The sequence below is a fragment of the Danio rerio genome, chromosome 7 (assembly GCF_049306965.1).
Source record: "Danio rerio strain Tuebingen ecotype United States chromosome 7, GRCz12tu, whole genome shotgun sequence".
In the NCBI taxonomy this organism is placed as follows: Eukaryota; Metazoa; Chordata; class Actinopteri; order Cypriniformes; family Danionidae; genus Danio; species Danio rerio.
Window position 1 is genome coordinate 75,757,501 of NC_133182.1, and position 25,000 is coordinate 75,782,500.

Sequence of the window (25,000 nt, forward strand, 5' to 3'; positions counted from 1 at the left end):
AACTGACCGAGGAATAACCCATGGGTCAAAGTCTTGTTTGCTATTTCATGGTGGTATGATGGTGGCATGCATTACCATGTTTGAGGTAAAACAATTTTATTAAAATAAAAATGTTACAAATAAATAAAAAAATAAATGAATAAATTAAAAAAAAATGTATGAATAAATGTTTTAAATGCAATCGTTCAAAACAATAAAGTATATAAATATACTAACTTTAGTTAACCTGTTAGCCAGCACTCAGTTTTGAAGATTTACACCTACCAAACTTATGTATAGATATAACTAAATTAAACTAAATAAAAATAATATACAATACTAAACTAAAAATAAAAATAAATAAAAAACTAAAAGCTAAATTAAGCTAAATAAAATATAAAAACATAAAATACTAAACCAAAAATAAAAATAAAACCAAATAAAAAACAAAAAACTAAACTAAATTAAATTAAATAAACTAAAATAAACTAAAATTAAACAAAAAATAATAATAAAAAATACTAAACTAAAATAAATTCAATTAATTAAAAATAATTAAAATACTAAACTAAAAAACTAAATAAAAAATAAAAGTTTATTTAATTAAAATTAAATAAAATACTGAAATTAAATTAAATTAAACTAAATTACAATAATATAAAATACTAAACAACAAAAATAAAACTAAATTAAAAACTAAATTTAAATTTAAATTAAATAATTTATTACACAAAAATTAACAAAAATGTATTAGATTTATCAAAAATAAATAAAATACTAAACTAAAATAAACGAAAATTAAATTAAATTAAAAACAATATACAAGAAATTAAGTAAACTTAACAAAATAAAAACTTAAAACAAAACAATTATTTAATTAAATTTAAATAAAATAATAAAACAAAATAAATTAAGCTAAATAAAAATACTAAGCTAAAAATAAAACTAAATAAAAAAACTAAAAACTAAATTAAACTAAATAAAAATAATGCAAAACACTAAAATAAAAAATAAAATAAAATAAATTATATTAAAAAAATAAATAAAATGCTAAACAAAAATTTTATTAAATTAAAAATAATATTAAATAATACACTAAAAATAAAACCAAATAAAAACTAAACAAAGTTTAATTTAAATCAAATAAAATACTGAACTAAAATAAATAAAACAAAAAATCATTTTAAATACTAAACTAAAAATTAAACAAAAAAAATACTAAATACTAAACTAAACAAAAAAACTAAATACTAAAATAAAAGTAATTATTAAAAATTATATAAAATACTAAACTAAAACAATAAAAAACAAATATATAACAAACTTCCATAGGTTTAAAAAAATTCCCTTTATTTTTCAGGAAAAAAGACTCTGCTTGTTTGAATAAAAATACAGGTTTACCGTGAACTAATTTAATTTCTCAATAAAAAGGGTGTCACAAAAAAAATGTACATTTTTTAAACTGTTGACCGTAACAGTTGATAATAACAAACAATTGTTCTAGTGAAACAAATCAGCATATTATAATGAGCAGCATTTTAAAATAATAAATATTTTTGTTAAAAATGATCAATAAATGCACAGCCAAGAATGAGAAACGTCTCTCGAAAACACACATAATACATTGACCTATGGTGTGTTTTATATATTATTAGATTATATAATGCACTTTACACAAGCATTTCCTACATGTCAAATAAAAGCATGTTTACAAGGTCAACATCAAGGTGAACGGTCATGTCAGCAGTCAGCTCTACTGTACGTGTGATGGGGTCACAGATGAAGCTCAGTGTCAAGTTTTCTGAAGACATGTTGTGTAACAGATCACATGACGAGGACAAAGCATCCTGTCAATCAAGTGGCTACTGTGTCAACAGGCCCATTTCAAGCCAGCCCATTCAGGGCTAATGCTTGGCCAACAGCCACGCTAAAACTGCTAATACCATCCATCATCTCCACTTCATCCCCTCCAGAGAGAGAACAAACGGACGGCCACCATATGAGGCCATTGGAGCTAATGGAAAATTCATTAGCTAAGTCCTCCAGCAGACAGCAGCTAATGTTCACCAGGCTGAGTTTAAACTACAGCGCTAATTGCGGTGACAGTAACGCTACTGATCTCTGCTGGGCTTTCGGCAGCTGCATTATGTTAAAATAATGATCGTTTGCTGTCTTATTTGTTGTCAGCAGCATATTTAAGCGGATCTGTCGGAGAAAAGACATGTGTGCGCATGGTTTTAAGAGACAATAAATATAAATTAAATAAAATCTAAAACTAACAAAGATAATAACAAAATTCTTTAAATATTTTTCAAAATGTATGTAGTCAAGATAAAAAAATAAAAATTCAGAAAGCCAACATACAGTGCATCCGGAAAATCTAAATAGTGCTTCAGTTTTCCCACATGTTTTAATGTTACAGCCTTATTCCAAAATGGATTAAATTAATTTATTTCCTAAACATTCCACAAAACCCCATAATGTCAATGTGAACAAAGAGTTTTTAAAATTGTTGGAAATTTATTAAAAATAAACAAAAGCTGAAAAATCACATGTACATCAGTATTCACAGCCTTTGCTCAATACTTTGTTGATGCACCTTTGGCAGAAATAAAAGCCTCAAGTCTTTCTGAATATGATGCTGCAAGCTTGGCACACCTGTCTTTGGGAATTTTTGCCCATTCCTCTTTGCAGTACCTCTCCAGCTCTATCAGGTTGGATGGGACGCAACAGTGCACAGCCATTTTCAGATCTCTCCAGAGATGTTCAATAGGATTTAGATCTGGGCTCTGGCTGGGCCACTCAAGGACATTCACTGAATTGTTGTAAAGCCACTCCATTGATATTTTGGCGGTGTGCTTTGGGTCATTGTCCTGCTGGAAGATGAACCATCACTCCAGTCTGAGGTGAAGTGCACTCTTAAGCAGGTTTTCATTCAGGATGTCTCGGTACATTGCTGCATTCATCTTTCCCTCTATCCTGACTAGTCTTCCAGTTGCTGCTAAAAAAAAAAAAATCCCCACAGCATAATGCCGCCACCACCATGCTTTACTATAGGGAAGGTATTAGCCTGGTGATGAGCAGTGCCTGTTTTATTCCAAACGTATTGCCTTGCATTCACTGCAAAGAGTTCAATTTTAGTCTCATCAGACTAGTTTTGTTTCTGATGGTCTGAGGGTCCCTCAGATGCCTTTTGGCAAATTCCAGGTGGGAAGTGTCTTCCGTCTGGCCACTCTACCATACAGGCATAATTGGTGGATTGCTCCACAGATGGTTGTCCTTCTGTAAGGTTCTCCTCTCTCCACAGAAGAACACTGGAGCTCAGACAGAGTGACCATCAGGTTATTGATCACCTTCCTGACTAAGGCCCTTCTTCCCTGATCACTCAGCTTAGATGGCCGGCCAGCTCTAGGAAGAGTCCTGGTGGTTTTAAACATCCTCCACTTACGGATGATGGAGGCCGCTGTGCTCACTGGAACTTTCAGAGCAGCAGAAATGTTTCTGTAACCTTCCCCAGCCTTGTGCCTCGAGACAATCCTGTCTCAGAGGTCTACAGACAAATCCTTTGTCCTCATGCTTGGTTTGTGCTTTGACATGCACTGTCAACCCTGGGACCTTATATAGACAGGTGTATGCCTTTTCAAATCCAATCTGCTGAACTGACCACAGGTGAACTCCAATGAAGCTGCTGAAACATCTCAAGAATGATCAGTGAAGACAGAGTGTACCTGATCTCAATTTAGAGATTCACAGCAAAGATTGTGAATACTGATGTACATCTGATTTTACAGGGGTTTTATTTTTAATAAATTTGCAACAATTTTAAAAACTCAAAAGAAAGTGTTATATTAATGCAAACACACAACACTGTCATCAAAACAAATGCATGCTACTTTTTATTTAGTAGCTGAAATTATTAAAATAATCCCCTGCAAAAGGGGACCTTTTACTTGCCCTTGGTTTTCAATACTGTGTGTGGTTTCCTGATGATCTTCTGCTTTGTGATGGTTGTTTAGGAGTCTCTTGTTTGTTTGGAACAGTTAAATTGACTGCTGCTCTCCTGCATTTCTTCAGTTGTCCAGCATCATCTGCATATCTGAACCCTTTCCAGCATCTTCTGTATGATTATGAGATTCATCTTTTCACGCTAAGGATGATTAAGGGACTACAATAAACACTATTGATAAAAAAAGGTTTAAACCCTCACTGATGCTCCAGAAAAAAGAAAAAAAAACGGAAATATTAAAAACTGGGGGGTGAAAACTTTTAAACAGGATGAGAATAATTTTTCTTTATTCATTCATTAATTTTCTTTTCGGCTTAGTCCCTTTATTAATCAAGGGTTGCCACAGTGGAATGAACCGACAACTTATCCAGCATATTTTTTGACGCAGTGGATGCCCTTTTTAGCTACAACCCAGTATTGGAAAACCCCCATACACTCCCATTCACACCCACATACACTACGGCCAATTTAACTTACCCAATTCAACTATAGCGCATGTGTTTGGACTGTGGGGGAAACCAGAGCATCCAGAGGAAACCCATGTAAACAAGGGGAGAACATGCAAACTCCACACAGAAGAGCCAACTGACCCAGCCGGGGCTCGAACCAGCAATCTTTTTACTGTAAGGCGACAATGCTAACCACTAAGCCACCATGCTGCCCCAAATTCAGACTTAGCATTGCATGTTGCGATGCGAGCATTGCGAATGTGCACATTGCGATATTAATGCTGACACGAAGTATTCTTATTGCAATGTTATCCAGCATTGTACGTTTCCCCTGGAGCACAGTGTGCCTTCTCCGAGTTTTTAGATGTGATCCAGTCCCGGTGGCACTTGATTAATATCAGTATTTTCAGTGGCTTGTCTGCCTCTTAGAGCTCTTCGGGATGATGAATGGCCTCTGTGTACAGATTAAGCTCAGCAGCACAGGATGAATAAATGATGACGCTGTGAATATGGAGATATCTCTGGCAACCGCTGTCAATAGGTTCCATTGACTTTGATAAAGTAAATCAGTGATTGGTAATAAACTGAGGTGCTTCAGTTGCGCACTTCATAATATCGATGCCATATTATTTACTTTTGGAATACTTTGTGAATATGATCAATCCTTACCTGTTCAGATTATTTAAGTGCGTAATGTTGATGATGAAGAAGAAAACAGCCAGGCCTCATTGGAGGGAAAAAACAAAAAGTAAAATACATTGCTCCGGGTACGTTTTATTGCACGCTTCAGAAGACAAATCCACTAGGGGGCGCTGTCTACATTTGTGCGAATCTGAATTTTGTTAATTGGGATATATTTTGTTGTATGCTAAAAGGGCGGCACGATGGCTTAGTAATCAGCACTGTCACCTAACAGTAGAGGTCTGTATACCACGGGAGCCGCGGGACCCGACCAGATTTCTTGCAGTGTGGGAATAAATTACAGAATAAATCGTGGGAGCGGTCGGTAATTGGTGTAATTTGAACGGGAGCGGGCGGTCTAACAATATCGCTCCCGACTCCAGAGCGAGCGAGCACACGTATTAGCTTGTTTGTTCCTGTCTATGTGTGTGTATGTGTGTGAATGAGAGAGAAAGCGTGATGCTGTGCGTCGTTAGCTTGGTTTTGTCTATGTGTGTGTATGTGGGTTGAATGAGTGAGAGCGTGATGCTGTGTGTCTATGTGTGTGTGTGTTTATACAGGCAGTTTGTTATAGGCTGTCTGGACTCTGTATCATGTAGCTGGGTGGTTTTTGGTCTTGCTCCTCTGTTCGTGAACACCCCCCCCCCCATCCCCTTTTGTGGGAACGGTCGCAGTGGGTGGAAAACAGTGCGGGTCAGACAACGGGACAACAAATGCTGAATATAAGCGGAAATGGTTCGGGTTCGGATTAAAACCTGGTGGGAGGGAGCGGGATTAAAAGTTTAGTCCCACACAGATCTCTACCTCACAGCAAGAAGGTCATTGGTTCGAGTCCCGGCTGGACCTGTTGGCATTTCTGTGTATATTTTGTATGTTCTCCCCGCACTGGCGTGGGTTTCCTCCAAGTGCTCCGGTTTCCCCCACAGTCCAAAGACATGCGGTCGTACAGTATTGGCAAAAAAAGGGCCTTGAATTAAAATAAACGGTTTTAAGTGAAGTTTATTTATAAACAAATTTCCAGAGGATCACGTGCTTATGATTGTTCACAGCTGTTTCAGCTTTAGTTAATGGTGAATTATAATATCAGACGATCCTTAACTCACTATAAATAACCAGACTTTTCTCATTTCAATATCTTCGTCTTGAAGAAACCCCCCCCCACCCAACCCTACTTTCAAACAGTACAGTGGCCAGTGATTAGCGTTATTGCCTCACAGCAAGAATGCCCCTGGTTTAATTCCCTTCCTAACCAGGCGACATTACTGTGCGGAGTTTGCTCATCTCCCCGTGATCGCATGGCTTTTTCCCAGGTCCTCTGGTTTCCTATCACAGTTCAAAAACAAGCACCCTAACCAATGAATCCAAAATATTTTAGCCAAGCTCTGAGTACACCTTCTCAGCATCCATATCTGACACTTTGCTACAATAAGCAGGAGGGGGAGTCATCGAGATCTACCTGAGTTCAAACTCCCCTCTCGCCCTGCAACGGGAGGGAGCCCAGGGCTCGAGGATCTTGTAAGCTCAGGGCTCTCTCCTGGGACAGCACGCCAAACTAGCTTTATTATCAATCATCAGCTAAGTGTGAACTCTTGAAATGTATTTATGGAGTAAACAAATCTGTAAAATGACACATGAAATCTACTCCTAAAGCAAAACTAGCTACAAATTACTCCCTTGTGCATTAATTATTGTAAATATAGTTCTATTCAGATGTTTCATAGGGTAAACAAGTAAACTTAAAATGTGTAAACTAAAAACAACCCATGTGTTTGTTGAGTATGGAACTCTGCATAATGAAATATTACTGCTGTGGATATTATTAAGATACTGTAATTGTGCCTTTTAGATGATTTAGATGATGAATGACTGACTTTATGCCAATTTATGCATTAAATATGTTCTTCTTTCTACTTTTGTGCACTGCAGCGTCTGAAAATACACTACTGCTGTAAAATACAGTATGACAGAATCAGTGAGAGTAGACTGTGGACACATTAGAAATCTGTCATTGCCCTCTGCTGGACAAAACGGGCTCCAAAATACAGTATCACCTAAAAAGGGACTTTAGATTTTTGATGAAACTGAATTTGAGCTCTAACCATAAAATACAGCAGGATGATATCTTAGTCAATCACTAAGAATGATCATAAAGCTTTATAGGACTCAATTAGAATCAACCATACAGATTTTTTGTTTGTTTAAATAATGCTTATATTTATGTGTGAACTGAATGCAATGTTTTTATGCCACTGCATGCATGCTAATTGCATTTAAATGTATTCATTAAAATGTATTATAAATACAGTAAAACTTACAGTGATTATATATCAGGTTTAGCAGGTTTTAAAATAAGGTTAAAGCGTATTGCTGCCTATATTAGCAAGATTTCATGCTAGACTAAATGTTTGTTTTATTTCTGTCTCTATTTATTTTTCATAAATTTCTACACTAAAACAAAAGTGGACTCAACTTAAAATTGCAAGGCTTTTTGAGTTGACTCAACTTAAAGTGAAGTGCAGTCCTTGTGATAAAAGTTAAGTCAACTCAAACAAATCTGTGCAGCAAGTTGCCTTTTAAGTTGAGTCATTTTTTTTTTTTTTACATTTGTTATGAACTTGCAACTAAATACATTCATTAATTTCCTTCGACTTGGTCCCTTATCTATCAGGGGTAGCCACAGTGTAATGAACCGCCAACTATTCTGGTATGTTTTACAAAGCGGTTGTCCTTCCAGCTGCAACCCAGTACTGGGAAACACCCATACACTCTCACATTCACACACATACACCACGGCCAATTTTGTTTACCCAATTCACTCATAGCGCATGTGTTTGGACTGTGGGGGAAACCCATGCCAACACAAGGAGAACATGCAAACTCCACACAGAAATGCCAAATGACTCAGCCGGAGCTCGAATCAGTGACCTTCTTGCTGTGTCGCAACTGTGCCGCCCCAACTAAATGCATTAGCATTTTATTATTATATTTTATCATCGATATGAATCTGAAATATATAATACACAAAAAGTTTATCTGGCAGCTTTTAAGAATAAATATTCACATTTTTTTTAATTTATAAAAATTATTAATTGACTGAGGTATGATTGCATAATCTAAGTCAGGGGTGTCAAACTCAATTCCTGGAGGGCCGAAGCCCTGCACAGTTTAGTTCCAACCCTGCTCCAACACACTTACCTGTAGGTTTCAAACAAGCCTGAAGGACTCAATTAGTTTGATCAGGTGTGTTTAGTTAGGGTTGGAACTAAACTGTGCAGAGCTGCGGCCCTTTTGGAACTGAGTTTGACACCTGTGATCTAAGTGGTAGAACAAAATGTATGACTATCCAGAAAGTAATGTTGACTAACAACAGGCCTCAATCCCTATTATAGATATTCTCAAAGTGAATTAGGAAACACGAGGTGAATCCGCCTTCCTTTTTCAATTTTATGTGGCTCTTCTCTTGTCTATACACTATAGTTATTTGACTGAGTGATCAGGAAACCTATGGAAATTGCTCCATCCTGTGGTCAAAACATAACAGCTGAAGTCAGAATTATTATCCCCCCTGAATTATGAGCCCTGTTTATTTTTTCTCCGTTTCCTGTTTAACGAAGAGCAGATTTTTTTTTCAACACATTTCTAAACATAATAGTTTTAATAACTCATTTCTAATAGCTGATTTATTTTATCAAATGATCTTTCGTGATTGATTTAACCTGCGAGAGTTAGTATTAATTTGTTTGTATGAGTGAGATCTCAACACTGGCACCTATTAAATGCTCCTGCTCATTCTACAGCTGGTTATCAGTCCAACACGGTAAACTACACATTGCTGTATATTATTTGTTTGTTTTGATGTCCTTGGATTGTGTTTGTGTTTGTCTGAAGCCATATAGTACTTTCACTAATGCATTTCACATTTAATCCGTCTTGAAGGTGATGCTTTTGAATGTAATTAAATAGTCAGAGCAGATTACGATGTTGCAGTGTTGAACTCATTGAGTTTGTCCATTCGATGACAGCAGCACCTGACACTCTGAAGAGCCCAGCTGTGACTGAGCCATTGTGATTACAGCGCGCGCCGCTCTCATAATAACTAATACACACGCATGCTAGGGGCATCTACTACAGCAGTTTTTCTCAACCATGTTTCTGAAGGACCACCAACACTGCATGTTTTGGATGTCTCCTTAGGCCGTGGTCACACTGCACTTTTCGCCCCAAAGACTTTAAGGCAAGCTTGGATGGTAAGTTTCTATTAAAACTCTGACTTGAGAAATCGCATCACGTGATTGCTTAAGACCAACAGAAGATCAAATCATAACCTGTATAGATATTTAAAATGTGGACCAATTGTTCACTTTTTTAATGACTAATTAACTTCTTGTTTAATTCTGCAGTCCTGTACAAATGATATTCACATGCTGAAACTCTAGTGTGTCCGCGGCATTACAGGTCTTACTGACTCTGCTTATGAGTTGATAATCTGAATAAGGTGTGTTTGGTTAAGGAGACATGGAAATGTGCAGAGCTGGTGGTCCTCCAGGAACATGGTTGAGAAACACTTTACTCATATGCACATAACCATGTTATATATATATATACACACACATTTACATACATATACACACACACACACACACACACACACACACACACACACACACACACACACACACACACACACACACACACACATATATATACAGTACAATAAGCAACAAAACAAAATGGTTTGGTCCTTTTTGTTAATTTTATAACGATTTATATTGTTTTATGATTTTATGTAGTTATTTTACTGCTTCAAGTTGAAATGAAAATTTGTTTCTAGTGCTTTTAGTGTTTAATAACCATGCAAAAATAAAATAAAATAATAAATAAATAAATAAAAACAATTAAATGAAATAATAAATAAAATAATTAATAAATAAAATAATACACAAAATAATAAATAAAATATAAAATGTATAAATTAATAAAATAAAATATTTTAATGATACATTTTTAATAATAAATTTAATATGATATATATATATATATATATATATATATATATATATATATATATATATATATATATATATATTAAATTAAATTCAATTAAAATTAATGAATAAAATTTAATAAAATAAAATTTTAAAATAATAAATTAATAAAATAAATAAATGGAAAATAAAATAATAAAATGAATGAAATGAAAAGGAAATAAAATTATTAATAAAATTAAATTTAAAAATTAAATAATTTCTTTTCTAAAATGTTATAAAATTAAATTAAATTAAATAAAACCAATGTTGTGTTATTCCATATTTGACCCAATGTTGGGTTAGAACCCTGCAAGTAATCATCCATATTTTAGCTTTTATGTTTATCAAATATTATTAATAAGAAAAAGTAAATCTGCTTTACTTTCATTAGGATCCTTTCCATTACAGTTTCCACAGACGTTGCCAGAATGCTCTCATTTTAGCAAGCAACACTCGCTTGGCATGTTTATGTTTGGCTATTTGAGTTTCTTACTGTATGAAGACTGTAATCAGAAACGAGAAAAATTCAAGACAGTAACATGTAGGGCTGTGCAATATGAGGATATATATAAAAAGTCTAATTTCATATTTCGCTCTATCGCATCACAAAATACATTGTTTCTGATAATACTTATTTATAAATTATATGAATGCAATATTACACAGCATTATGGGGATGCAGACAGAGACATGAACAACAGAATCATGAGGTGAGATCTTGAACAATATTTACATTATGTTGTCCATTTGATTTAGCACTATTTATATATAAAAAAATATATATATATAAAACCTGAACCACACTGTTCCAGTTACTATGACCATTTATGTGAAGCTGCTTTGACACAATCTACATTGTAAAAGCGCTATACAAATAAAGCTGAATTGAATTGAATTGAAACTATTTATTTATTTTTAACCTGTAATCAATAGTTTTTGAAAAGTGTTTTATATTTTATTAACATTTATTATATATTTCTACATTTTTAAGTTCTTCATAAAATGAGAAATATGATCAAATAAGAGAAGATTTCTGATTATATACTTTAAAATAGGGATGCAACGATTAACCGGTTGCACTATTAGCTGCACTTTAATTCGTTATGGTTTATTAATCGTAAAAACTTCTCAACACCGTTTTTCTACACAGAACAAAACTGATGCAACTATAAGTTTGCCAACTGTGCGCTAGTTTAAAGTTCCGAGCTTCTACACAATACCCACGCACACTGGATAAGAGGACGATTTTATATAAATATATATATATACACACACACACACACACACACACACTCACACACAGAGAAATAAGTAACAAAACAAAATGGTTTGGTCCTTTTTGTAAATTTTTATAACGATTTACTGTATATTGTTTTACAATTTCATGTAGTTAGTTTACTGCTTCAAGTTTAAATGAAAATTTGTCCATATTTAACACAACATTGGGTTTTTAGTGCTTTTAGTGTTTAATAACCATGCAAAAATAAAATAAATTAAAATAGAAATAAATAGAAAATAAATAAAAATTAATTAAATTAATTAAAATAAAACTATAAAATTAAATAAAAAATAAAAAAATAAAAATAAAATAAAATTAAAAAAAAAAAATATTTTATTAATAAATAAAATAAAAATTTTTATATTTTTTAAATAAAATAATAAAATAAAATAACGAATAAAATAACAAATACCATAATAAAAAATGAAATATATATTTTAAATTAAATAAAATGAATAAAATTAAATTAAAACCAAATGTTGTGTTATTCCATATTTGACCCAAAAATAACTCACGATTCTGTTGTTCATGTCTCTGACTGCATAATGCTATGTAATATTGCGTTTATATCAATTATGATTAAGTATTATCAGAAACGGTGTATTTTGTGATGCAATACCATGAAATTAGACTTTTTACATAAAGGCTGATTTTAACTATGGCTGTGAGCCCTTCACATCTCCCATTTATTTTATGCGCAAGTTTGTTATTTCCAATGGAGAATATTGGCAGGCGATTTTCCGGTGCACATAGTAGAAAGTATATGGAAGGCTGTGAGCGCGTCTCGAGTCACATGACGAGAACTGACCAATCAGCTTCAATTTCTACTCCAAAGAAAAAAAAATACAAAATGAAAAACGCCAAACAATGTTGTAATGTAGTTGATCAACATGCATAAAGTAACAACCAAATAAATCCATATAGCCAAAGAAAACAATATTAAATAGCTTACAGATTAGGTTATAGTTAATAAAATGAAACGATGCATGGAAAAAGTATTGAGCACATAAAGAAAGAGAGGTGTGGAAAGGCAGTTAAAGCCCAGACAGCCGCTGAAATTACTCAGCAGTTCCAGCAACCCTCTGCCCTTTATCATTGTAAATGAATAGTATCTGCTTCAGTCCAACATCTACGTTAGCAGGAGGATGAAGAGTAAACCAGGGTGGACATTTCAGCAAGACAATGATTCAAGACACAGCCAAGAAAACTCAAATGCTTTCAGAGAAAGAAAATCAAGCTTCAGAATGCTCCAGCTAATCACCTGACTTGAATCCAAATACAAAAAAGCTCCTATTTGAGAGATGAGACCACAGAACCATCAAGATTTTGACACTGTGGTAAAATCTGTCAAAAACCCACACCTAAGCAATGCATGCGACTTCATTTTCCATATGAGAGCACTTTTCTGTCATGTCGCTCGGCTAGTAACACTAGTGCAGAGACTAACACTGCATGCACTCTCTTCTTGTGTCACTTAACAGATGAGAAACCATAAATTTGCGCCTCTAAAATTCATCAATATCTCTTTCACCATAATATAATGATTTACAATGCCTGTCACTTCACATGAGACCATAAAGTCTGATCACTCCAAACACTGAATGCAACATAAATCCAACACGGTGATCAATAACATCACATCAGCATTACTACAGCGAGCTCCCTCTTTCAGCAGATTAAACATGTATGTGTCAAGTATACTGATCTAAATATGAGAAAGACAGAATGTGCTGAAGATTCCCAAGAAACCTGAAAAATGATGGTGTTATTGCAGTGAAAGAGGAATAGTTCACTTAAAAAAAAAAAAAAAAAAAAAAAGTAATTTATCAACCGTCATGTATGTCATTTTAACTTGTATGACTGTATTGCATAAGGAAACATAAAATAAAAAAATGTCATATATAGATGTAGATATTTTTTTATGAAAATAAAAAAATATATATTTTTAATTATATAAAATATTTTTTATTAAATTAAATGAAAAGCAAATTTGTAATGATAGGAAATGTGGAAAAAAATAGCAGAATTATATGATAAATGGTTTTATTGTTAAGCAAGGAATATCATAAAATTAAAAAAAATAAAAATAAATTATAAAATAAGATAAAAAAATATTACAATAAAATAAAATTATATATTTTGTTAATAAAATAAAATTTAATTAAAAATATTTTTAATAAAAAAAATTTATTAAATTAATGCAAATTTCTAATGACAGGAAATTTGGGGAAAATTCCAGAGTTATAAACGTTTTATTGTTAAGCATGGAATATCATGAAATTTTAAATAAAAATAAAATAAAATAAACATCTAACAAAAAATAAAAACCATGAAATAAAAAAATATAAAAAGTAATTTAACAAATTATAATAAAATCCCTGAAATTTAAGGTTTTAAATGCACATTTGAATGACAAGAAACATGGACTAAATTGCAGAATTCCAACCATTAAAAATGTATTTAGCATGAATTTATTGTTTAGCATGGAATATCATGAAATATATCATTAGGGTAATTAAAAAATAGAGCTTTTTTTATTCAGAATATATTAAGTAAATATATTTACTGTGAGCTAAAGTTATATGCTAAAAGTCTATTTTTATATCCAGCCCTAAATCAGTAAGTGTGAGTGTGTGCAGAGCTTATCAAAATGTTTCAAGTCAGATCTGAAGACCATAAAAATGTGTGTTTTTGCAGGCAACACTCATAGAGCTCCAAGTGTCACTTTCTGAAATTAGATCACCAGTTGTTGCCAAGTTGCGTCAGAATTCATTAAATTCACTTTTGCACATAAAAATAAAAAAGAGAAATATTGATGGCCAAAATTGTATTTATTGAGCAAAAACAAACTGACATTGTCTAAATCAGTGGTTGTCAAACTGTGGTACCACTAGTGGTATGTGGGCTTCCTTCTTGTGGTACGCGGATGAATCAAATATGTCATATGTACATGCTACATATATTTAAATAAATAATCAAAAATAATTTAAATATGAATATGATGACATAAAGCCTATATTTTTGAGGTCCAGGCAACATTTACAGGTGCTGATAAACCTGGAGGTTTTTTTTTTTTTTTTTTTTTTTTAAGAACAGTAACTTACCGTTTTTAACTTTTAAAAGCACATTTTAATTGAAATGTTCTTAATATTGGGAACTGATATGCCTCATTTTTGAACTGTACAGAGCTTTAGCTGCTTTACTGGACCTAATACGCTACTGTATTTCAATACTGCTCATTATGGGGGGACTTGCAAAGACAACTTTTTTTTCTGAGGTGGTACTTGATGAAAAATGTTTGAGAACCACGGGTCTAAATTATCTGACCATTATTTCCACCAGATTCTCACCAAAGGCAGGTAACATTAAATAAAATAAATGGCCAAATCCATTGTTTTCTTCAGATTCTCAGCAAAGGCAGTAAAAATTCAACAAAATAACTGGTCAAATTCATCATTTCCATCAGATACTCATTAAAGGCAGTAAACAATAAATTAAATAATTGGTCAAATCCAGTATTTCCATCAGATTCTGACCAAAGGCAGTAAAGATTTAATAAAATAACCCGGTCAAATCCATTATTTCCAACAGATTCTCAGCAAAGGAAGAAAATAATATAAACTAACTGGTCAAATTTATTATTTCCATCAGATTCTGACCAAAGGCAGTAAAAATGTAATAAATTAACTGGTCAAATCCATAATTTCTATCAGATTCTCTTCAAATGCAGCAAAACATAACAAAAACAACTGGTCAAGTCCATTATTTCCATCAGATTCTTACCAAGGGCAGTACAAACTAAATAAAATAACTGGCCAAATCCAGTTATCTACTTTATATGCACCAAAATTCACATCCTCACATCCAACAGCGAAAGCAGTTCATCTGAAGGAGGATTTACCTTTTTTGCTGGGTGAAGCCCATGAAATGATCCGTCTGACCAGACAGCAGTTGAGCAGCACTTTCTTGGAAAGGCCATGATCCTGGCGAAACTGTGTCAGCTCTTCATCCCACTGTGTCCTCTTGACCGGGCTCGACATGCTCACTACAACTAATTCAAACCCAGAATCTGCTGTCAACATCTTTAACAGCATGTGGTGACACTTATTTGTCACTGAAATACTTATATATATATATTATCAAATATATATATATATATATATATATATATATATATATATATATATATATATATATATATATATATATATATATATATATATATATATCACTATAATATATTTATTTGGTGACACTTTATAGCAAGGTCCGAGTACAGTTGATGCATTACTACAACACTCTAATGATGAGCAATTCACTGGTTATTATTTACCCTTGTGTATTGTTCAAGTTGACTACCCTTTCATTATGTTCAGGGCTGTATTGACCCCATTGACTTCCATTAAAATCACATTTTCTGATTTGCAAAGCCATCACAGCATGATAATCATGAATTCTTGATGCATTGTTGGTGTTTTCTCTGTTGGGAAGGGTTATAGGGAAATAAATTTCTTATTGTTTAAATTTTGTGTGTAGTGTATATTCCTGTACTGTGCGCATGACAGCGTGCCGCTATGCTAATATGAAAAACACTTGTTTTTGAATTCTGTGGAAAACAATTTCCTCCCCAGAGATAAACAAATACTGTCAGTGCATATTTCATTTGCTTGAAAATAACGAATGTGAAATATATTATTATTTTTTTTACAATATACTGTGTTAGACTGTAAAGTAAATCTTGCTGCATTGAATTTTTTGTAATGTAATGTGTGTTTATGTAGCGCATTTATATGGCCATACACTCAAAGAGCTTCACAATCATGAGAGGGGGACTCTCCTCACCGCCACCAGTGTGCAGCATCCACTTGGATGATGCGACAGCAGTCACGGGACAACGGCGCCAGAGCGCTCACCACACACCAGCTTTTGGAGGAGTGGAGAGACAGTGATAGAGCCAATTCAGTGGATGAGGATGATTGAGAGGCCATGATGGTTAAGGGCAGAAAGGGAATTTGGCCAGGATATCGGGGTCACACCCCTAATCTTTACGAGAAGTGCCATGGGATTTTTAATGACCACAGAGAGCCAGGACCTTGGTTTAATGTAGGGAGAAGACGGGAGAATCAAATGAACTTTTCAAGTCATCTTTACTTACATAAAAAGGAATCAGTCATATTTTTTACAGCATATACAGTAATACTTTGTGCACAATTAAATTTTTAGTCAGTCATTAAAAAAGGAAATAAAGCTTTTGAAAACTTCAAGGTGAATAATTATTTTCATATTTTTTCCCAAATGATAATTAACAGAGCAAGGAAATTTTCACAATATGTCTGATAATATTTTTTTCTTCTGGAGAAAATTTTATTTGTTTTATTTTAGCCAGAATAAAAGCAGTTTTGAGGTCAAAATTATTATTCGATATTCTACAGAACAAACCATCATTATACAATAACTTGCCTAATAACCGTAACCTGCCTAGATAAGCTCATTAACTTAGTTAAGCATTCAAACGGCAAAGAAGTTTCTTGAAAAATATTATGATTAGATATGATTAGATGATTAGAAATGTGTTGAAGAAATCTTCTCTCTGTATATATACACACAGTTATACAGCTGCTTTATTATTTCAATATTCCATTAATTTGATGCTTACATCTTTACACTATAAAAGCCATGCTTACATCCATTAAATGCTTTTAATTTAGAAAAAAAGGTTTAAGTAAACTTTGGAAGATTAATAATTATTGCAGAATCATTCATCATTTATGTAAACTAATGTTAACAAACTCAACCTTACTGTAAAGTGTTACCAATTCTACTTTCTTTCAGTTAAGAATGGTTGTCATTTTTCCCCAGCAGTACTCTTCCTGCACTAATAATAACAAATCTAAACAGTTTCCAATATAACCATAACAAACGTTACCACTACGTCTGCACCTGTTATATTATAGATTCACAATATTCTCTTTCACAAGGGCTTAAATACCGTAGCAGCAACTGGTGTGAGCACAAAAACGGATCTAACGTAAACACATTGCATCAAAACAACAAGAGCCAAAATAAAGCACATGTTCTACTTCAGGATATAACTCATCTACAGCTGAAGTCAGAATTATTAGCCCCCCTGAATTATTAGCTGATTATTTTTCTGCTTAACAGAAAGATTTCTTCAGCAAATTTCTACACATAATAGTTTTAATAACTCATTTCTAATAACTGATTTATTTGATCTTTTCCATGATGACAGTAAATAATATTTGACTAGATATTATTCAAGATACTAGTATGCAGCTTAAAGTGATATTTAAAGGCTTAACTAATTAGATTAATTGAGCAAATCATTGAATAATGATGGTTTGTTCTGTAGACAATTGAAAAATATATATTGCTTAAGGGGGCAAATAATATTGACCTTAAAATGGTTTTTAAAAAAATTAAAAAACAGCTGAAATAAAACAAATAAGGCTTTCTCCAGAGGAAAAAATATTATAGGAATTACTGTGAAATTTTCCTTGCTCTGTAAAACATAATTTGGGAAATATTCAACAAAGAATACTCACAGGAGGGCTCATAATGTTGACTTCATCTGTACATATTTAATTCAGTCTTAAGTGAAGCCGTGTTACTGAACCCACAAAAGAGTCCTGCACTCTCTCCTCCAACAAGAGTATTCGCTTACCTTGTGGCTGTGGAAGAGCTGCTGAACCTGCTGCGGCTACACAACAACACAGAGATGCTCAGGTTTCACGCCACTGTGCGCTTTCTCTTGTTTCGTGTGTGTGTAAAGAGGAGCGATCAGACTGTCTGCCGGTGGGCTCCAGTCTTGATTCGTCCCCCTCTCCAAACACCATCAGCATCTGCATCTTAGAGCGGCCAATCAGAGAGCGGCCAATCAGAGCGCGGCCAATCAGAGCATGGCGTCATCATTCATGTCAATGAAGGGATCTTTACTCACAGGACACAGGGCTGTACACATGAGAAGTAGACTTTTCTGATACACACACACACACACACACACACACACACACACACACACACACTGTCTACAAAAGGTACCCTACATACACACACGTATCATTCCCTGCCCTCACTGTCTCTCTCTCTCACATGCACTCAAGACACAGTATGCATACACACGTTTGTAATACTCTGCCCTCACTGTCACGCACACACTCACACACACACACACACAATGTCTTTTTGTCACTCACACACATACACACTGTCTTTCTCTGCCCTTACTGTCACACACACACACACACACTATGCATACACACACTTGTCTTTTTCTACCCTCACTGTCACACACAGGAACACACACACACACGCACACACACACACACACACACACACACACACACACACACACACACACACACACACACACACACACACACACACACACACACACACACACACACACAGCCTTTCTCTGTCCTCACTGTCACACACAGGAACACACACATGCACGCACACACACTATGCACACACTTGTCTTTCTTTCTTATGCACGCACACACACACACACACACACACACACGCACGCATGCAGTATGTCTTTCTCTGTCCTAAATGTCACACAAAGAAATATACACACGCACACATGTACACACGCACACACACTATGCATACACACACTTGTCTTTCTCTACCCTCACTGTCACACAAAGGAACATACACACATGTATGTGCGGGCACACACACACAGCCTTTCTCTGTCCTCAGTCACACACAGGAACACACACATGCACACACACTATGCATACACACACTTGTCTTTCTTTCTTATGCACACACACACGCACGCAGTATGTCTTTCTCTGTCCTCAAAGTCACACACAGAAACATACACACGCACACGCACGCATGCATGCACACACGCACACACACTATGCATACACACACTTGTCTTTCTCTGTCCTCACTGTCACACACAGAAACATACACACACGCGCACACACACACACACACACACAATGTCTTTCTCTGTCCTCACTGTTACACACAGACACACACACACAAACACACTATGTCTTTCTCTGTCCTCACTGTTACACACACACACACGCACGCACACACACACACATTGAGCTAATAATGAAGTGCTGGATTGCAGACAGATTCCCCCGCTGCTCTGCTGCCATATTTAGCAACATTTAGACCCCCGATGTAGCCTCCCATAAAATCACTCAGCGTGCTGCATATACACAAATCAACAGGGCCAACTATGCTGAGAATGAGCACACACACACACACACACACACACTAAACACTTGATCCTGTCAGCCATGATGGAGATGCTGCAGAATAATGGCCACGTTTACATGCACATCATTTTAATCCCTGTAGTCTGCTTTATCTATAACATTATTTTCATTCATTCCTTTTTTCTTCAGCTTAGCCTCTATTTCAGAGGTCGCCACAGCGGAATGAACTGCCAACTATTCCAGCACGTTTTACACAGCGGATGCCCTTCCAGCTGCAACCCAGTACTGGGAAACATGTACGGCTGAATGCTCAACCTAGCTTAGCTTCTCTCTCCCTGTCTGTCAGTGTGTCTGTTGCAAACACAAGGGGGCGGAGCAAAGAGCTCCCACGCTCTGTTACATTGGGCGGGAAGCCGAAACTCTGAAGCAACACGCCCCTAAAATAGCCAGCTGTGTACACGCCCCCAACATGACACTTTTTAACACATTATAATAAAAACATCTGAACTGTGTGTTGAACTGAACCTAAACTGGCACACTCAGAAGAACCATAATATTTATAATAAATCATAAAAAAAGGGGTAAACTAAGTGCCCTTTAAGGCCAAATAGCAAATTACTGAATGAACTTATTTTTTTTTTTTTTTACAAAAAATCTGATTATTTACTACATGACTGTTCACTTCAACACATTACAAATAATAATTTGCGTGCACACACGCACACATGCACACACACACACATACACATACACACACACGCACACATGCACATACACATACACACACAGTCCCACTGTTTTCCCTGAGGGTGACTGTGAGTCACTGTGAAGGGATGTCCACATCAATTATTTAACTAATCTACTGAGTAACAAGAGATAACATGTAACACACTGCCAGCTGACCTGTTAAAACAACTCCTGAAAAAGTAAAAAAAAACACACACACACACACACACTGAGCGATGTTGATTTAAACTCAAGTCAGATTATACCTCAATCCAAAGTAAACTAGTAGACAATACTAATACATTTCCTCTTGAAATACATTTATTATATATGAAATCAATGTAATATAGAAATAAGTGTATTTAAAATACATGTATTACTGAGCAAACTGAGCCTTCAGTAAATTTGAAATGAATGCAATAATAGGAAATGCTCCAGATAAATAAAACTTTCACATTCAAATCTAAATAGCTGTGAATACCTGACACGTTGAAAAGGTAACGCTGTACCATAATAAAGCTTCACTTGATAAAATCGACTGCTCTATAAACAGCATTTACAGATATCCTTTCCTTTGTAAATACGCAGATCTGCCTGTTACTATTTTAGCTGTGTGTTCATCTGAAGGAAACTGAATGCTCATCAGTCAATCATACGCAAGCATTCAACAGCCCCTTAGTATATTCATTCATTCATTGATTCATTTTCTTGTCGGCTTAGTCCCTTTATTAATCTGGGGTTGCCAGAGCGGAATGAACCGCCAACTTATCCAGCAAGTTTTTACACAGCGGATGCCCTTCCAGCCACAACCCATCTCTGGAAAACATCCACACACAAACTCATATACTACGGACAATTTAACCTACCCAATTCGCCTGTACCGCATGTCTTTGGACAGTGGGGGAAACCGGAGCACCCGGAGAAAACCCACACAAACGCAGGGAGAACATGCAAACTCCACACAGAAACGCCAACTGAGCCGAGGATCGAAACAGCGACCCAGCAACTTTCTTGCTGTGAGGCGACAGCACTACCTACCCCTCCCCACTCAGTATAATGTAAATTAAATTAAACAAAAAGTATGACACTTTTTTTATGGTTTCATCTTTTAACAATAGCATCAGTCAGGCCTGGATTGGCTAATCGGGAGGACCTGGAATATTCCTGGTGGGCCGGTCCGTTTTTTGGCTGCGAGGGCCGGTGTCCCATAGCTGCTTGCACTCTCAGCAGTCACACTTTTTTTTTATTTATTTATTTTTATTTATTTGACCATAGCCTCGCTCTTTTTACTCATTATTTTGCCGCAGCTCCGCTCTTTTTATTTATTTTCTTGCAGCCCTGTGAGCAAAATGCAGCCAGAAGGTAAATGATGATGTAACTATCATTCGACCCCAAACATCGGCACCTTAGTGAATATAAGAATTTGAATAGTTAATATTAATGAATATTACACCTGCTCAATGAAAATCAGATGATTTACTACATTATTAAATCTGACAACTTAATCAGAAATCTAAAAAGGGGAGAAAAAAATTAAGCCATCAATAGAAAGTAATAATGTGGTTGAGAGTCTTGCAGATATCAGTACAACTGCACCAACGTAACAGAGCCGATGGGGTCCAGTGGTCAGCATGTTGCGTTATGACGCCGTTGACCCATGTTCAAACCTCACCAGAGTAATTTTTTTTCCATTTTTATTATAAGACATATAAGGGTCCCCTACTGGAAAAAAAACTGTTTAAACCAGCCTAGGCTGGTTGGCTGGTTTTAGCTGGTCGACCAGGCTGGTTTTAGAGGGGTTTTGGCCATTTCCAGGCTGGTCTTAGCTGGTCAGGCTGTGAGATGACCAGCTAAAACCAGCCAAAACCAGCTTTGTCCAGCTTAAACCAGGCTGGTCAAGCTGGTTTTAGCTGGTCACTTTCCAGCCTGACCAGCTAAGACCAGGCTGGTCTTGACAAATGGCTGGAAAAAACAAATGACCTTTTTAATTCCTGTTAAAGTGAAATGACCGGAAAGAAAAAAGGGAGAAGAGCCTGAAAAAAAAAACAGTAATGAAACATTTAAGTCAGAAAATCTGTCTTAATATAGAGAGCAAATGAACTCTGCTGAGTCTGTGCTAGATAATAATCATAATTTGAGTTTATTTACGACTGAGGACATTAATGTGCGCCTGATCTCCTCAGTAATTCAAATTTTATGGATTAAACAATGTCACACACAGTATGAAATGTATCTACACAATCCAGCCACTAGATGTCACTGTTGTACATCAATATTTATGCAGAACGTCAATGAGCTTTATAGTACTGTACGTCCGACACTGGAAGATTTACTGCCATGCAAGGCCCAATAAAATCCTACTTCATTACTCAAATTGGTGATGATTTATTCCTAAACTACAATCTGACACTACATGTGATTACTGAAAGGTTTGTTTAGAGCAGGGGTCACCAATCTCGATCCTGGAGGGCCGGTGTCCCTGCAGTGTTTAGCCCGAACTTGCCTCAGCACCAGGGGCGTTGCTAGGGTCGAAAGGGATAAGGGGCTTAGCCCCAAAGACCACCCCCCCCCCCCCCCACCCCCCACCCCAACCAAAAAAAAAAACAAAAAACCCACTTTCATAAGTTGATCTACTCTAATCTTAATAATAGGATTCGAGATGGTTTAATGATAATTAAAGGGTTTTTGAGTTGACAGTCCATAACAATAAATTGTGAAGCTTTGTGACTTGTAACACTAAAAAAGAAAAAAAATTATAAATTACCCATTTCTTATTTACTATTCTGTTATGAGCCATATTATTCCCCTTGAGCCTCCTATCTCCTCTCCTGATTTGTAGTTTCTGTTTGTTGTTTGAAAATTAAAATTTCTGCATGTCTTCAAATCTGAAAATATGATTTATTTTATAGACCAAGTTGTTCAGTCCAATGTGATACAAAGCTACACACGTTTATTTGGACAGAGTGATTAACTGAGGTGTACTGTTGTCAAGATACTGGAATTTATAAATTCAATACCTCGCAAAATGTTGATATTCAATGGGCTTTTTTTAAAACAATTGTATCAAAAATTGTACAAAAAAATAAAGATTTAAATGCTAGAAATGTTTTTACTTCAAATTTCTTTAGAGGGAGATTTTTTTTTTTAGTTTTCCTCAAAATGGCTTTTTAAAATCATCTGCACGCGTTTATATAAAAGATCACTAAGTTTAACTGCTGATCTTTTGTTTTAACAGACTGTGATGATGATTATTAATATCCTGCTTTTTAAAGAAAGCTTAAAAGATGATAAAAAAGTTCCTTTATATAATCAAGTACGCTACTTAAGCACACAATGTCTAATCTTGCGGATTGAGGGCACGTATGCTGATCCTGATAGAAAAGGAAGAAAACTTTAGTGATGCTTTAATTTATTCCGACGATAAGAGAGTTGCATCAGAGAGCGTGTTTGATCTGTGACGGATCTGTTTGCACGCCTGTCTAGATTCTGTCGTATCTTTGATCTTACAAAAAAGTCACTTATGAATTATATAAACTTCAGCTGTGGACCCTGCGAATGTGAAGGCTTCACGACTTCTACAGTTAATGATCAGTGTCTAAGGATCGATGGTGTTGCTACATTCACCAGCAGTCATTAAAATACAGCTGACTGGCTGAACGAATCTACGTTGAATTACTTTTATGAGACCACACGTGAGGTAAGCAATGGATGACATTCAATCCCAAGGAGAATGCTAGTAATGACACCACATCCAATCCTAAACAATAACCTTCAGGACAGCTTAGCATTCATTAAAACCTAAAGCGGACCGAAATGTATGCTTGAGGAAATAGGGCAGTCCCCCCTCCCCAAAGAGAATTCACTTTAAAGTATTGCACGTCTTACAACAATCCTTTCCAGAACTCATCTCAAGTAATTTGATCATTAAGAATATAATGGTAACTCCGGCCCCTGCTCCCCCCGTCTGAAGGCTGCACTCTCTGGCATGACACCTGAGTAAGCAGAAACACTGTGAATATGTGGCATATACAAGCCTGGAGGGAACTTCTACACATGAAAGCGTGTCCGTTCTCCGTTTGGCCCCGGGCGTTCATAAACAAACGCCTTCTGTTCGCTCTGCCCCGAGAGTTTATTTGTGACTCGGGCTCTCTCGCGCCTGGCCTCGCTCCGACGGCAGATGCTCGGCGCTCACAATCCCGACGGGAAAAAACACAAATTGGCTCCAATGCAAACAAAACCTGGTGGAAGAATCCCGAGAGGCTGACGGGAATCGCTCGTGGCTATTAATCCTTGATTTTTCCGAGAGTGCACGAAGTGGAGGAATACAATATATTGGCACTCAGAGCAGCAAAAAAATATAGAAAACATAGATATAAGAGTTCCCACACTTTCACTTTGACATTGAAAACTTTTTGTACACTCTTATACATTTGCAAATAGTGTTTTGTATTTGTGAAACGTATTTTATGAAAATGTATTTTTATTTTGTGCATGTGAATTTTTTTTGTAAGTATAAATAAATATTTTACGTATGTGAATTTGGCTAAGCATGTGTACATCGTGTCTTTTGCGTGAATTTCTTTTGAGTCTTATCTGTCTCCATAGTTTCCCACCCAGAGATGGGTTGCAGCTGAAAGGGCATC

General features: G+C 35.3%; 1 protein-coding gene across 4 annotated transcripts in view; it reads right to left on the bottom strand.

Moving 5' to 3' along the window:
* The window catches only part of kcnip4a (potassium voltage-gated channel interacting protein 4a), a 314,740-nt gene that overhangs the window by 274,580 nt on the left and 15,160 nt on the right, over positions 1-25,000 (bottom strand). The window contains exons 1-2 of one of the 4 annotated variants that reach the window (XM_068222787.2): positions 18,104-18,361; positions 15,323-15,472 (exon numbers count right to left, since the gene is read on the bottom strand). The exons of the other annotated variants lie outside the window; for them this stretch is intronic. Coding sequence (XP_068078888.1) covers positions 15,323-15,461 — 139 coding nt within the window. The 5' untranslated portion in view covers positions 15,462-15,472; positions 18,104-18,361. Of the gene's footprint in view, positions 1-15,322; positions 15,473-18,103; positions 18,362-25,000 lie in introns of those variants that run through there. 4 annotated transcript variants of the gene reach the window in all.